The sequence below is a fragment of the Megascapheus bottae genome, chromosome 1 (assembly GCF_031878675.1).
Source record: "Megascapheus bottae isolate mThoBot1 chromosome 1, mThoBot2.hap1, whole genome shotgun sequence".
Taxonomy (NCBI): domain Eukaryota; kingdom Metazoa; phylum Chordata; class Mammalia; order Rodentia; family Geomyidae; genus Megascapheus; species Megascapheus bottae.
In genome coordinates, this window is record NC_143509.1 from 99,865,436 (window position 1) to 99,881,443 (window position 16,008).

General features: G+C 45.4%; 1 protein-coding gene across 4 annotated transcripts in view; it reads left to right on the forward strand.

Moving 5' to 3' along the window:
• Dop1b (DOP1 leucine zipper like protein B) overlaps positions 1–16,008 on the forward strand; it is a 93,537-nt gene that overhangs the window by 13,710 nt on the left and 63,819 nt on the right. For all 4 annotated transcript variants that reach the window (XR_016538164.1, XM_090349191.1, XM_090349200.1 and 1 more), the window contains exons 3-5: positions 12,995–13,176; positions 13,652–13,822; positions 15,171–15,360. Coding sequence is in view for 3 of the 4 variants with exons in the window: in XM_090349191.1 (XP_090205317.1) it covers positions 12,995–13,176; positions 13,652–13,822; positions 15,171–15,360 (543 nt within the window). In the remaining variant the exon portion in view is untranslated. The remainder of the gene's footprint in view (positions 1–12,994; positions 13,177–13,651; positions 13,823–15,170; positions 15,361–16,008) is intronic.

Sequence of the window (16,008 nt, forward strand, 5' to 3'; positions counted from 1 at the left end):
GCCTGAAGGAGCTAATGTGAGCAGTTTTCTTAAGGCTTTAGGTCAGATACCTTGGATTATTATTATTATTGATTTATTTTTGTCAGTTGTGAGGCTTGAATTCAAGGACTGGATGCTATCCCTGTGCCCTTTTTTAAAACTATTTTTTTTATTAAAGAATTTATTAATGTTGATTTTTACATCATATTTTAAATGACAAGTTAAACAAGTGTTCAAGGAGGGAATCTCTATTTACAATCACTGGGACTTAGTATTTAGAACTTAATCAAAATTAGGCTAAGGGTTTGTATGTCATAGAAACATATTAATTTATGAAATAAAACATTATGTCTATAGAGTCATAGGTTTTTATGTCTATATAGTTATGTTTATATTTCCATTACCATGTCCATAGCTTTGGGTATACAGTTATTGAGTCCTCGCTCTTGTACTCTTTGGATTTAATAGCCACATATTAAGGATACCATGCGCCTTTTGTTCCTTAGGTCTTGACTTGTCTCACTCAACATGATCCTTGCGCCCTTTTGTTCAAGGCTAGCATTCTACCACGTTGAGCCGCAGTTCCACGTCCAGTTTTCTGATGGTTAATTGGAGATAAGAGTCTTATGGATTTTCCTACTCAGGCTGGCTCTGAACCTTGATCTCAGCCTTCTGAGTAGCTAGAATTACACTCATGGCACCTGGCTATCTTGGATTATGAATGTGTATGCACAGAACTACAGTAAGTTAGAGCTGAAAGTAAGAGCCTTTACAATGCAGATGTAAATGGGGCTGTAGATCAGGGGTCATAACCCCTGATCGAGGTGGCTTTTTTTTTCCATTTTTTTTTTTTTACAAATTTGCTAAACAAAATTTGTATCATATCTTGAAATTGCCTATTTTAGAAACTAATTTACCTTTCCTAGCTTTAGGTATATCAACCTGGACAGAATAATGTTTGCTTAATTGCTTATCTGAGATTTTAAACTGTCTCATCTTTTCCTTACTTTAAGATAAATTCTAATCTGTAAAATAAACACAATGACATGTAGTTCAGCCTTCACAAAAGTGGAAATTCATGTCGGTTAGGAGAAGTGGTTGAATATAAAGGTGTTAAGTGAGAAAAATCCAGATATAAAACAACAAATAATGTGGAGTATAAAAAGTTGAACTTCTAGAAGCACATAGCATGGTGGTCATTGGAAGTGGGTATTGGAAGAAGTAGAGTATTGCCCAAAGAAATAAAAAAATGTCACTTGGACTCTGGGCCTAGGCATTGTCCCTGAGCTCTTCAGCTCAAGGCTACTGCCCTACCCCTTGAGCAACAGCACCACTTCTGGTTTTCTTATGGTTAATTGGAGATTTAAGAATCTTATGGACTTTAGTGCTTGGTCTGGCTTTGAATCGTGATCCTCAGAACTCAGCCTCCTTAGTAGCTCAGATTATAGGCATGAACCACCACGCTCGGCCCAGTTATTGTTTTTAATCACCAAGTACTTCCTTGAAGCTTTACTCTTCCAGCCACTGTGCTAACTGCTGGTGCCAGTTGGGTTTAGAAAGGACTGGTAGTGATAGGTAACTATTGACTTTTAAATTTTATCACTAAAGTTTCTTTTTGTGTGTGTGTGTGTGTATGTGTTACTAAGATTTGACCTTAGGGCTTTGTATATTAAGAACCCCTCCCCCTCCTTTTTTTAAAATTGCACTGGTTATCTTGAGATGGGATCTTCCTTACTGCTCAGGTAAAGATTGTGGTCCCCTGCTTCCTGCTGTAGCTAGGATCACAGGCTCACATCACCACGCCCAGCTATTGAGCAAAGATTCTAATATGCTGAGGTTATCCTAGAACCATGATCTTCCTTTAAAAAAAAAGTCATAATTGGGGTTTCATGTGTGGTGCAGTCAGTAGCATGGTTGCCAGAGAGAGAAAGCATCAGATACTGAGTTCTAATGTCAGGAAAAAAAAGTCATAGTGATCCTCAATGAACCACCTCTTTTTTTTTTTTTTGTGCCAGTTCTGGAGCTTGAACTCAGGGCTTGAGCACTGTCCTTGGGCTTTCTCAAGGCTAGAGCTCTACCGCTTGAGTCACAGGACTACTTCTGGCCTTTTCTATGTATGTGGTACCAAGAAATTGAACCCAGGTCTCCGTGTATGCTAGGCAAGCACTCTACCAGTAGGCCAAACTCTGGGCCTGAACTACTTCTTTTTGGATTCTTTTATTCTACAACCCTCTACTGTCGCCCAGACTGTCCAGCAGGCAGGTTTCATGAGTAGCATGCACCGTAGGTCTTGAGTATCCCAGTTCAACTACTAGTTGTAAGCCCTACTTGTGAAGCAGCTTTTTCAAGGAGCATCTCTTTATTATATGTTTTAGAATCAGTGCTGCAGCACAAGAGAAATGTGAGCTGTTCTCACCTTTTCTAGAGTCCAGACATAACTTTTTTTTTTCTTTTTGTGGGTCATGGGTCTCGCACTCAGGCCCTGGATGTTGTCCCTGATTTCTTTTTGCTCAAGGCCAGTGATCTACCACATTGAGCCACAGCACCACTTCCAGTTTTCTGTTGGTTAATTAGAGATGAGCCTCACAGGGCTGGGAATGTGGCTTAGTGGTAGAGTGCTTGCCCAGCATGCATGAAGCCCTGGGTTTGATTCCTTATCATCACATAAACAGAAAATGCCGGAAGTGGCACCCCAAGCTCTATATGTAGCACACTAGATTGGCCCACCAGGGGGCTTCACTGTATCTTAACTTCACTGTATCTTAACTACTCTTTAAAAGGTCCTGTCCACACCTATAGGCCTATTAGGAGATATTGAAAGTCAGACCTTCAATGTGATTCAGTTCATAACTAGGTCTGAAGATGAAGTGCAGATTGTCTCCCACATTCCACCTTGTTTAACATGTTCATTTCTCTTAGAGTTCCAGATGTTTTGCATCACATGCCTTATGGATGCAGTGTTATTTCTTGAATCCCTTTCACTACCCACAAGCACCATGGAGGCCTTCTTGTCTGTGCAAGTTGTGCCAAGCTGCATCATGGTACGTTGCGTACCTTGGTACCCAAAACAGAGGGGATCAGAGCAGGACACAGCCCTAGGGTATTAGCAGCCATCCTGGTCCACGTCCCCTCCTCTCTTCCAGAGCTCACCACCAGTGTAGTCATGCAGGTCTGCTTGGGAGGGTCCTCAAGCCTTCCTATGTCTTGCCAGGTCTTGATGCCACAGTTTACCCATTCCTCCTCACCCCTGCTGGCTAGACTCTGAGTAGGAGGCTGGGAGGCAGACCCCTCAGCATGTAGGATACTGATTTGATCTGTCTTTTCTCTAGCAGGGCCCCATCTGTTAGTGTCTAGTACTTCAGTTTGGGACTATTGCCATCAACCTTCCGAGTTCTCTCTGCCTTCAAGTTATCCTGTAAGAGCCGTGTTAGGTCCTGTTGGGATCTTGGAAGGCCCGAATTCCTTCTGTCATGAGGTCCAGTTGAAAAGATGCTAGCGATTACTCTCCTTACTTAAAATGAAGTAGATCCTGTCCCTTGAAGTTGAGAGGCCAGCACAGGATCTGTTTCTGGCAGTGTTCTGATGTCATGGCACCATAATTCAGAAGATGCTGCTAGAGTTAGACATCCTGCCTAACTCTGGCTCTAATGTGCAGCAGAGCTTCTGAGTGCTGTCTGTTGTGAGTGGTGGGTGGAACTCGGGTGGCTTCATTCTCTCTTCTGAGTTATCTGGAAGGCATGAGAGTCTACAAGGGCATTGCCATTCAGGCCTGATTGGCAGCCTTGTGTGAGCCATCCATGGGGCTGAGATGGTCTTTTGCAAAAACCATTCTGTTTGCCAAGGAGTCTGCTATGCTTTTCAGTAATTTTGTAGCTGGGCCAGTCTGTTTATCTTCTGTTTGAATAAAATGCGTACTTTTGCTTTCTTCCTCTCCATCTGATGGAGAGACAGCAGTAGTCCGGGCCTGCACAGATGACTTAACTTTCCATAACCTGGTGACAAAGCTCAGTTCACAGAACCAAGTTTATACATAGAGGAAGGGGCCAGTCACCTGCTTCAATATTCTGCCAACTTTCAGGTCAAACATGGTGTGGAAGGAATGGAAATATTCTTCTCTTCCACCTCAAATTTATATCTGGAGAAAGGGGTGATTAGCAGGCAATTTGATAAATGAGATCCTAATCTGATAGGGTCCTCATCTAGTAAGACTATGGCATTAAAAGAAGAGGAAGAGGACTAGCTCTCCTTTCCCACTCCCTCAGCCAATCAATGTGAGGACACGGCCAGAAGGCAGACATCAGCAAGCCAAGAGAACTTAGGGACTGTCGCCTTTGAGAAGCAAGGGTCTGTTGTTTAAAGCACACAGGGTGTGGCATTTTGTGATGACAGTCAGATCAGAACAATATGGAGCAACACAGATAAACATGTCTGCTTTTCAGTTATGACAACCTTTACATCTGAGCACCAGCATTCAGCCTAGTGTGTGAAGTAATGTCATTTATCTCTCTCTCTCTCTCTCTCTCTCTCTCTCTCTCTCTCTCTCTCTCTCTCTCTCTCTCTCTCTCTCTCTCTCTCTCTGTTTTTGTTTTTTTGGTCGTTTGTGGGGCTTGAACTTAGGGCTGGGTGGGCGCTGTCTTTGAGCTCTTGGTGCTCAAGGCAAGCACTCTACCACTTTGAACCATGGCCCCACTTCTGGCTTTTGAGTGATTAATTGGAGATAAAGACTTCAGGGATTATGGGGGACTTCTCTGCACAGGCTGGCTTTGAACCAAGAGTCTCAGATCTCAGCCTCCTGAGTTGCTAGGATTACAGGCATGAACCATGGGCACCCAGCTTTATTTATCTCTTAAAATAGCCTTTTCCGTTCTTCTCTTTCAGCTTTACTGACACACAGTAAACTGCATGTGTGTGGCAGGTGGAGGAAGGGAGGAAGGAGATAACTGTATAGTATACACCCAGGTTCTCATAAATGCTGGACAGTCTCCTTCTGAGCCACATTCCAATCTTTCATATATTTAAAGTATGTAATTTTATGGATTTTTATACACATACATCACTGTGAAAACTTCACTGCAATCAAGTTAATGACTGTGGGTCTGTCAACCTAGCAGTCACCCCTCGCCTTCAAAACTACTCTCTCCCGACCTATCTCCCAGACAACTGCTGGTCTGCTTTCTGTCACCATAGATTCCTTTGCTTAAAAATCTTTTGTATAAACAGAATCTTCTTTATTTCTTCTGGCCTGGCTTCTTTGTCCCAGCAATGCTGTTCTGAGAGTCATCCAAGTTATGAATATTAATAGTTCATTCCTTTTTGTATTGCTGAGTAAGATTCACAAGATATGCACTTATCCATTTTCTTGTTAATAGACATTGGGTTCTTTCCAAGTGGCCATGTTTAATTTTTTAAGAATCCACCAAACCATTTTCCAAGGTGACTGCATTTTTTTTTTTTTTGGTCAGTCATGGGGCTTGAACTCTGTGCCTGCTGTGAGCTCTTCTGCTCGAGGCTACACCTTTACCACTTGAGCTACAGCACCACTTCCGGCTTTCTAGTGGTTAATTGGAGATCAGAGTCTCACAATTTTTCATACCTGGTCTGGCTTTGAACTGCGATTCTTAGATCTCAGTCTCCTGAGTAGCTAGGATTATAGGTGTGAGCCCCCGGCTCCTGGATTATGACTACATCATTTTAAACCCCCTTCCCCATCTGCCATGTATGACAGCTGTGTCTTCCCATATCCTCACCACCACTTGTGTGGTCAGTAGTTAGAGCCACCTCAGGGACAGCAGAGTCCTATCTCATGTTGGCTTTTGCATTTCCCACACAACAGATGACAGATGATTAGAAAAATACAACCTGGTCATTGTAAATTTTAATCCCATAGACATATAGAGATAATTGTGGGACTCTTCACTGTTTTGTTCTTGGTGTATGCAGTGTTCAGGGCATAAGATGCCTTTGAACAGAGGTGACTTAGAGTCTCTAATCTGACAACTCCTTGAGATAAAACAAGGGGTACGGAAGAAGGTTATCCATTTATATACAGCTCATGTGTGTGTGTATGCAAATGCATGCATGCATATTGTCTATCAGTACGGACTTTTCCCCCTAATATTTTGCTAGTATTTTCTAGACTAATGTTAAATATTTGTGGTACTGTCTCTGAATTAGTAATATTAGCTGCTCTAACAAAAAAGTCTAAAATATTCAATGTTGTATAAAACAGGAATGGAGAGGCATTTTGTTTTTCAGTGCAGAGCAATACATATGCCTTCTGTGTGTTATGCAAGTGCTATACCACTAAGCCTTACCCTGAACCCCAAGTGAGGTGGTATTTATTTATTTAATGTTCTGGTATTGGGGCTTGAACTCAGGGTCTTAAGCTCTTGCTTAAATTTTTTTTTTTTTTTTTTTTTGCCAGTCCTGGACTTGAGTTCCAGGCCTGAGCACTCCGGGCCTGAGCACTGTCCTTGGGATTTCTCAAGGCTAGCGCTACTACCACTTTAGCCACAGCACCATTTCTAGATTTTTTCGGTGTATGTGGTACTAAGGAATCAAACCTGGGTCTTTGTGCATGGTAGGCAAGCACTCTGCCACTAAGCCAAACTCCCAGACCCTTGCTTAATTTTTTTACTCAAAGATGGTACACTTGAGCCACAAATCTACTTGCAGGTTTTTGCTGATTAATTGAAGGTAAGAATCTCATGAACTTCCCTGCCCTGGCTGACTTTGACCTCAACCTTCCTAGTAGATATGATTACAGTTTCGAGCCACCAGTGTCCAGCTTTTGTTTTTTTCTGAGTTGGAGATTGAACACAAGGCCTTATGCATGCTATGCAATACTCTACTACCACACTGCCATCCCCTCTGGTGGTGCTGTTCGTTTCCTGTTTGTTTTCTTTCCAGAAAGAACCTGTTCATGTTTAGATGTCAGGTGGCAGTGTGCCCAGGAGGGTGGCCCCAGTAGTAAATGTTGGACGAGTTCTCCTAGTCATCCTGTTTCCCTTGGCAGAGATATATGTATGTGTGGACCCGTGACTTCTCTGGCCCATGAGATGTGGAAGAAAGCCCCTGAGCCAGCTTTTGGAAAGGGGCTCTCCAATACAAAGATATATAAAATCAAGAAAGTCTTGTTTGTTTGTTGCATTGGTCTATATGAAACTTTAAAGCCTGCATCTATGCCCGGCATCTGAGACATGAAAGGAAAAAAGAAGTTCAAAGTTGAAGCCCACTCTTGGCAGCACACAAGCATGAAAAGGCTTTTGGTAGTGTTCTGGGGCAGTTTGCATAAAGCAAAGCCAGAACTGTGCTTCTTTGCACTGAGGTGTCTTGGCCTGGTTGGGTGCCAAGCCCTGGAAGGTGTTTTTTTTTTTTTTTTTTTTTTTGCCAGTCCTGGGCTTGAGCTCAGGGCCTGAGCACTGTCCTTGGACTTTCTCAAGGCTAGAGCTCTACCACTTGAGCCTCAGCACCACTTCCGGCTTTTTTCTATGTATGTGGTACCGAGGAATCGAACCCGGGTCTTCGTGCATGCTAGGCAAGCACTTTAACCACTAGGCCAAACTCCCGGCCCTGGAAGGTGTGTTTTTAACCATCCTGGCTTCTTCTCACTCCATGCCAGGCTACCTTCCCCACTCCATGGTGATGGCTACAGCATCTCCTGACACTGTGAAATGTCCCCTAGTGACAAAGTAACACTGAGAACTATTGCCCTAGACTGGGTTTTGTAAAACAGTATGTTTTCTTCGTTGAAGCCCATGTGCCTAGGTGGGCCCTTCTCTGCCACCTTGGATCTCCCTTCATGGAGCCTGTTTCTCTCCAGGCTTGTCTCTTGACAGTAAAGACATTTTCATGTCCTCAGAAAAAGCAGGCAACCCTTGCTCTCGCCATCTGCACTGCAGTGGCTGCTGACTGGGTCCAAACCACTAAGCAGAGGCTGTTGGTGTTCCAAGTATAAAACCTTCATTGCATTTCTGAGGAGGTCATGTTCTGCCAGCGCTCAGCACTCCGCTCTTTCTTCTGAATGTCCTGGAACCACATTTTAGAGCCAGTGGTGTTTGGGGCTTGACTTTATTTGGAAGAAGCCCAGCTTTAGAGTCCTTGTCCCACTTCCTGTGTAGCCACCAAAGGACAGTTCCAGCACAGTCTCAGCCCCTTGCAGATGGCTTGTTTCCAGGGCAGCGAAGCAGAAAGAAGGAAAGCCTGACCAGACCAGATAAGCAAGTGCTGTCAACCCAATCATAGAGAGCTGTGCCCTTCTCAGCCGGTTATTCTTGCTAGTTGGCCTGTCACCAGCTGTCTCATTGAGTAGCCCTATACATTTCAGGTGTGGGGCATCTTGTGTGCTGGAGGGTACCAGAACATTTTAGAAGCTTTCCCCCAAGTTCTAGAAGCTGTTCTGTTCCAGCACTGAGGATTGATATTTAGTTCCAGAAACCTCCAAACAAAGGCATTGTGGAGGAAGAGATAACACGAAGTCCCAGCAGACTGGAACATGCCAGCTCTGTTCTTCTGAATGTGATTCTTGAAGAATACTGAGTTCTGTCAGTGGAACTTTTGGGGGCTGAGATCTGTCAGGGATTTGTAATGAGACTCTTGTTTTCCAGGATGTTCTTTCTTCTCTCCTAGCTCTGACGTTATGAAGTTGTTTCCCATATGTGTTAGCTCTGTGTCATTTGTTAGTTCTGTCATTTGCATGTAGATAAAAATATGGAATCATTTGCTGATTCCATGCCTGGTACCATTACACCCATTAGACCTCTGACACATGATCGTATATCCTTGTATTCCATGTATTTCAGTGTTCTCTGCATTGCAAGCTTTAGGCAACCTTCAGGGTGTGTGCTGCATCTTTCCTCTTCCCACCACTTACCATCACTTGTGAACTTATTCTTAAGTCCTGAAATGGAAATTATATCCTTCTGATGCATGTTTTTTTTTTCCTCTGTGAGCACCTGTGATATGCGTGTTCTCTGTTCTGTTCAGATTATGGTCCTCCACATCTGCTGCTGTTTAGCCTCTACTGATTGATGAAGACACTGATTGGTACTTGCTGGAGGCTTCACAGTGCAGACAGCATTTCCCTTCCGTGTTCTGGCGCAACCCGAGCCTCTGCAATGCCCATGCTCTCTGGGGATGGGTAGGTGACTATATCAGGGGAGCCTCAGGCATGTGCAATGTGTGTCTAGAAACAAGTAGTACTGGAGAGCCTTGAGGTCATCCAAAGTTGCTTTGTGGGAAGATGGGAAAAACATCAGTGGGCAGATGAAGTGGCTTTAAGAATCTAAACTCTGCTGAGGAGTAGTATTTGCATGTCAGTTGTGGCTTGCTGACTGTGAGGTAGTGCATGTGTTAGGGTGTATTTAAAAAGCAGTTTGTGCTGAGTGTGGTGGTACAGGCCTGTAATCCCAGCTTTTAGGAGGCTGAGACAAAGGATCATGAGTTTGAGGCTTATAGTGAGACTCTTAAGAAAAAAAATCTACATAGATTCTCAAGCCAACTTGAAGTCATCGTAACCATGAGACTGGACACACCCTGTGTGGTTGAAGGGCCTGTGGCTCAAGACTCCCATGCATGTAGAGTTGTGTGTACATGTGTTTGTGGGATAGCGGATATGTGTACATGTGTGCACTGTGTGTACTTGAGATGTGTGAGGTTGTGCTCTTACATATGCATATGTTCTGTATGTACATGTGGGGTCTATACCCATGTGTGTGCAGGTGTGCACATGTGTGTGGAATGCCACTGTGTGTGTGTGTGTGTGTGTGTGTGTGTGTGTGTGTGTGTGTGTGTGTGGTCTGTGTTCAGCATTGATCTTGCTGCGGGAAATATAGATGGAACAGTTGTTGCTTCAGCTCCTGTCAGAGGGTTGGTGACAGCATGTTTATGTGGAGCAGACAACACCTCAGAACACTCAGGGAGCCATGATAGGCTCAAAGAGTGAGCCCCAGCCTAGCCTGGTCCAGCTGGTCAGAGCCTGTATGCCCTCTTCACTGCCATGCCACTGGCTTTCTGGACACTTTCTGGGAGAGAGATCGGCAGAGCACTCCCTCCCAGACAGACATACAGACAGAGCCAGCTCTGGGTAAATAGTGAGGCTGCAAGTGCCAGCTGTGCAGCTGCATCCTGGGGGCTGACCACACCCTCTTTGTTTACCCCACCCCAGCAGCAGGGCATGCTGGGAGAGCAGAATCAGCGCAGTTAGAGCAAACTTCAGAGCAAACGTCTGTAAGAGGGGACAAGAAGACTGCTGGTTCATAGTCAGAAGGCAGTTTGAAGAACATTCTCAAATGTGTCTCTAAGCTATGTGGAAAGTTGGGCTAACCCATGTGTCTGCAGCTTTCCTGCTGCATGCCCAGTAGGGATAGGGGTTGGTGGTTGGAGCCCACTCTACCCAGGATTCCACGGCTGACCATCTGGGAGGAGGCAGCTCCCTCTGCCTGCAGGTGGTGATGTAGCAGTGGGCGACATTCAGAAGGCAGCTTCCTCTTTATATAGAAATTGTAACCGTTAAAGGCCACCTGTGGGACCCCAAGGCCTGAAATGCTCCCAGAGGCCTTGCCAGTGTGCCCTTTCTCCAGTTTGTCTCTTGCAGCCTCCACTTCCCAGCCCCCAAACCATGCTAAACCCTGGCCAGTTCGTTCTTACTCAATGTCTTCTCTCTCGATCTGTCTAAAGGGCACTGTTGGTGTCCCTTGGCAAGGATGTCACCTGAATGTTGAACTTTGTGCTGCCTGACCAGTGTGACTCAACTGAAATACCTTACAGTTTCATCGTAATGGGTGACAGACTTGCAGAAGGAAGCCATGCCGGTGCTGTCTTTGTTCGCCTGTTGAGAGGTGTAATTGAAGTTGGCGTGTCCATGGTTTTTTGTAGACAGCATATGGGATCTGTGAAAGCAGGTTTGCACTGTCCCTTCTGGGAACTTCTAAAGGAAATATTTTGCTACATTTATTTAAAAATTAACCATAACTCTTCACCTTTCTTTCCCATATTGTTAATTTATCTTTGCTTTAAACATTGTTACTCAGTGGTAAAACATGCAGAGCCTAAAATTTATCACCTTAAACATTTTAAAGCATATCAAATTACTTTTGAGTTCATGGTCTGCCTTTCTAAATCAGTTTGTGTTCTGGAGAATGTCATCCTGTCAGTTTGTATAATGTTGGGGAAAAAAAAAACCATGGCAGAGATGTTTCCTTGGAACCAAATGAGCTCTTTCTTGGCATCTAGTTTATAAATATTTTTTCAAACTTATATTTTATAACTATATCTTTATTTATTTATTTATTTACTGATTGTTGCTGGGGATTCAACCCAGGCTCTTGCACATGCCAATAAGCACGTATACACCACTGACCTACATCTCAGCCCCTACTATTTTAAGATCAGTCTATGAGCCTATGAATGTAATGCGGTCACAAATACTATAATTACATCTTAACTATAGCTCTGGAAATGCTTTTAGGTTAGTATAGTCCCTAAGTGAAATGATAGAAAGTTTAATTTCCTGTTAATGCCAGTGTTTTCTTTCCCATACAGCACATTGAAAACATGGCCATTTGCCCCTATCAGTTACCCTCCTTCTCTGAGAGATTTGCTCCTTGCTGTAGAATATTGAGACATTTAGAATATCCCCTAAACTACAACTAACTAAGCTTATGAACTAGCCAGTTGGGGTTTCTGATTTCCTGAAAAGCCACACCCACATATGAAGCTACTCTAGAAGTATTTGCTGAACTTTTAAAAGTCACTGGAAAAAGTTCTTGTCTACACAAACTTATTAGCTGGAGGCTGGCAAGGGAAAGATAGATACTGGCTGCCTACCTACCAGAATGCCAGCCTTGGTAGCTCTCACTGTGGGAGGAGGGATAAGATGGAAGGCATGGGAAGAGAGGTGGTTCTTCACATGGGCTCTCCTATAAGAGGAGCCATACAGTGTCTCTTGTGACTGACAGGGTTCTCAGGGTGTGTCCTGTTAGCATGTGTCAGAGCTGCCTTTCTGTTCAAGGCAGTGCGTTAATCCCCTCCTTCATTTGTAGACACCTGGATGGCTTCCACATGGGGAGGATTGTGAGTGGAGTGGTGCTGCAATGAGCTTGGGAGTGAGTCCTTCCCCTAGAAGGGGGCCACTGGGTCATGTGGTAACTGGATGTTTAGCCATTGGAGATGTTCCCTCACTGGCTGCCACAGTGGCCATGTTGAGCCCTCCTTGTAGAACACTTGTATAAAAGCATAGACAGGGGGCCGGGAGTTTGGCCTAGTGGTTAAAGTGCTTGCCTAGCATGCATGAAGACCCGGGTTCGATTCCTCGGTACCACATACATAGAAAAAAGCCGGAAGTGGTGCTGAGGCTCTAGTGGTAGAGCTCTAGCCTTGAGAAAGTCCAAGGACAGTGCTCAGGCCCTGAGCTCAAGCCCAGGACTGGCAAAAAAAAAAAAGCATAGACAGATTTGAACCACTTGCCCCCAGCTCCTGCGTTCTCAGATGCTGCTGTAGTGTCTGAGAGTGTGAGCACTAATGGCTCACAGGTTTCTGAGTCAGGAGGTCTGACCAGAATGAGCCATCAAGGCATTGTTGGGCTCCATGGAGCGCTGAGCTGGCAGCAGCCAGAGGAAGGGAGTTTGTGACAGGATAACTCATTCTTATGGATAAGTCATAGCATTCATCTAAGAAAGACGCTTCTCCTTCTCTTGCGTCCTGCTTGGCATGTCAGCCACCCCTGTGCAGCATCTCCATACTGTCTGATTGCTTCTTGCCCATTTGTCACTTAGTAGCATTGTGGTCAGCCTCTTAGCAGGAAGAGGTTTTCTGCCCCAATGCAGCATGTGTTTTGAGCAGTCACGGATGCCTGCCTCTGTTCCAGCATTGCCGAGCTATGGCTCTCCTCTGTCCTCCGTGTCCTTGTCCTGTGTACCCCTTTCTTCCAGCAGTTTGGAGGGCTTCTGACCTGGGAGGTTTGCTCGAATTCTGTGTTGCACCCTTGCCTTCATCTTCACTTCTCCTTTTTCTGCAGGCACTTCAGAGCAACCTGAAGTATTCCTTGTTGCCAAGGCGCCTCATTATCAGCAAGAGATTAGCACAATGTTTGCACCCTGCCCTACCCAGTGGCGTGCATTTAAAAGCCCTGGAAACCTATGAGATTATCTTTAAAATCGTGGGGACCAAATGGCTGGCCAAGGACTTGTTCCTGTACAGGTACAATGACTTCTCTGCTGGAGTACTTTTTATTACCTGTGCAATCCACATTTCAGTGCACAAGATTAGAACTTATACAACAGGCAAACAGCAGGGACACATGGCACAACTCAGTCATGAAACCCACATGCAGTGGGGGAAGGGTGGGGAGGGGATCACCCGGGAAAAGTCTGCATCCAGCTTATGAAGGGAACCCGGATACATGGGCATATAGCTTAGCACCTTGCTCTTTAAAAAATGATGTCTTATGACTGACTCCTGTCAAACTTGAATCTGCATCACTGGTTCAAATGGCACTCAGGCTCTTTATAACTCCCTTCTGGGGATGGGGTGCAGTTAGCGACATGATTTGCCCAGCATGCATGCTGGGGGTTCCATCTCCAGCAATGGTGAAAACATGCGATCGCCAGAATCAGGATCTCTCCCTTCTGATCACCTATAACTTCTAACTACCACCCTGCTTTTCTTTCTAAAGCTGTGGCCTGTTTCCCCTCCTGGCGAACGCAGCCATGTCCGTGCGTCCAGTGCTGCTGGGGCTATATGAGAAGTACTTCCTCCCGCTGCAGAAGCTGCTTCTACCCAGTCTCCAGGCCTTTCTTGTGGGCCTGCTGCCTGGCCTGGAGGAAGGCTCTGAGATCTACGACAGGTAAGTTGACATTCTGCAGCCACATTTTTTTTTTTTTTTTTGCCAGTCCTGGTCTTGAGCTCAGGGCCTGAGCACTGTCCTTGGACTTTCTCAGGGCTAGAGCTCTACCACTTGAGCCTCAGCACCACTTCCAGCTTTTTTCTATGTATGTGGTACTGAGGAATCGAATCCAGGTCTTCTTGCATCCTAGGTAAGAACTCTACCACTAGGCCAAACTCCTGGTCCCACATTTTATATCAGATAGATCAGATAGAAATAGAAAGAAGCCAAGACACATGCAGTCATGGGGCTGCTTCCCATGCCTGTGTGCCCTACTTGAGGTAGCATCTTTCCCCAGGAGCCTTGCCCCGAGCCCACTGAGAGGACATGCTTTACCCATGGAAGTGCCCTGGCTCGGAAGGGAGACTTTGTTTAGATCTCCATTGTGCCCTGTCCTGGTTGTCTGTGGCAGGGGTGACACATATGACACATGGCTCTGGGTCATGACACACTTGTCCTGGAGCCTACCACCAGGAGTTGGACCCGGAGAGAGCTGACTCTAGAACCCCAGGTGAGCTGCCACGGCACATACTGGGAACATGTAAGAAATGGAATCCTTAACTAGGAGATTGGAAGGGAAAGGATAGCATTGTCCAAAAAAGAAATGTACTCACTATCTGACGTGTGTAACTGTAACCCCTCTGTACATCACCTTTACAACAGTAATAGAAAATTTAGGAAGTGGCGCTGTGGCTCAAGGGGTAGAGCGCTAGCCTTGAGCTAAAGAGTTCAGGGACAGCACCCAGGCCCAGAGTTCAAGCCCCATGACTAACAACAACAACAACAACAAAAACACAATTATGTATTTATTTTTTGTCAGTTGTGAGAAATGTAATACTGCTCCAGATGTATGGAATTTTCATGCTTGCCCGGCTGGCCTGTGTTCTGAAGTTAATACCACCTGGCACATTTCTGGCTGTGATTGCACAGGGAGGTCTTTATAGTTGTAAGCCTTCAGTTTGTCACATCAGCATTTTGGTGTGTTTTCTAATACATGGAGGACACCTTGCACTCTCACTATGAAGCCATTGATCTGCTTCCCTCTTGATTGGGCCACGCCTGGGGGTGGAGGCAGTCCTTGAGTACTGGTGACATGACTGCTCAGTTTCCTGTTGGCAAGCTCACTGTTCCTCTCAATGATATGTTTGTTTTTAGGAAATTTCCATTCATTGTGACATCTGAGGTGGGAGGGGGGACAGCAGCATCTCAGAACAGGAGAAGGATATGCCTCCCCAATAGGGGGTGAGTCTGTTCGTGGAAATCTGGAAGATGAGATGAGCCACTGAGTCCTTTCATCTCCTCTCTACAGGACAGACGCCTTGCTCCTGAGACTGTCTCTGGTGGTGGGAAGGGAAGTGTTCTACACTGCCCTATGGGGGAGTATCCTGGCGAGCCCATCCATTCGCCTCCCTGCCTCGCTCTTTGTGGTGGGTCATATCAACAGGGACTTGCCTGGCAAGGAGCAGAAATACATGCTGGGGACCGACCACCGCCTCACGGTAGGTCCTGCACTCTTCCCAGGGGTGGAGGTGAGGGCATGGTCTCTGGAATGCCAGGGTTGTTACCAAGGCTGCAGAAGAGCATCAGGGAGCAGGGAAAAGGGAGCATTTGCTGGTGATGAGCTACCAACAAGAGATGAGGCTGCATCACCATGGCATCATGCAGTCAAGTTTGGTGATGGGTTTCTTTTGTAAACTTAGGCATGAACGGTCATACATTTGGGGAAGTTACATCCATGAGATTCTGTGTGAGTTGTATCTGAGCATGCCTGGAGAGCCTCTGAATTGAACCTCAGCTGCTTAGCTTCAATCTTGTTGCTCCCTTGCCTCGTCCAGTCCTGCCGCTTTCTTTTTCTCTGCTCTCCTCTGACTGCTCTTAAACCTAAGTTTCAGTTTCTCCAGGTGTTGGGCTACAGGCCCTTGGCAAGAAGCTGTGTTCTCTGGGCAGCTATGTCTCTTCTCATGAGCTGAGAAACATCAGTTTCCCAAAGCTTTGTCCTTGCCCATCCCTACCTCTTGTGTTTTTAATGGCCTGCTGTGTCTCACCACCTGCTGGTAGATCCTCACTCTGACTTTAAAATGCCCAAATTGAATGGGTTACACAGCCTGCCACTTGGTATAAGTTACCCCTCTGAGTCTATTGTCTTT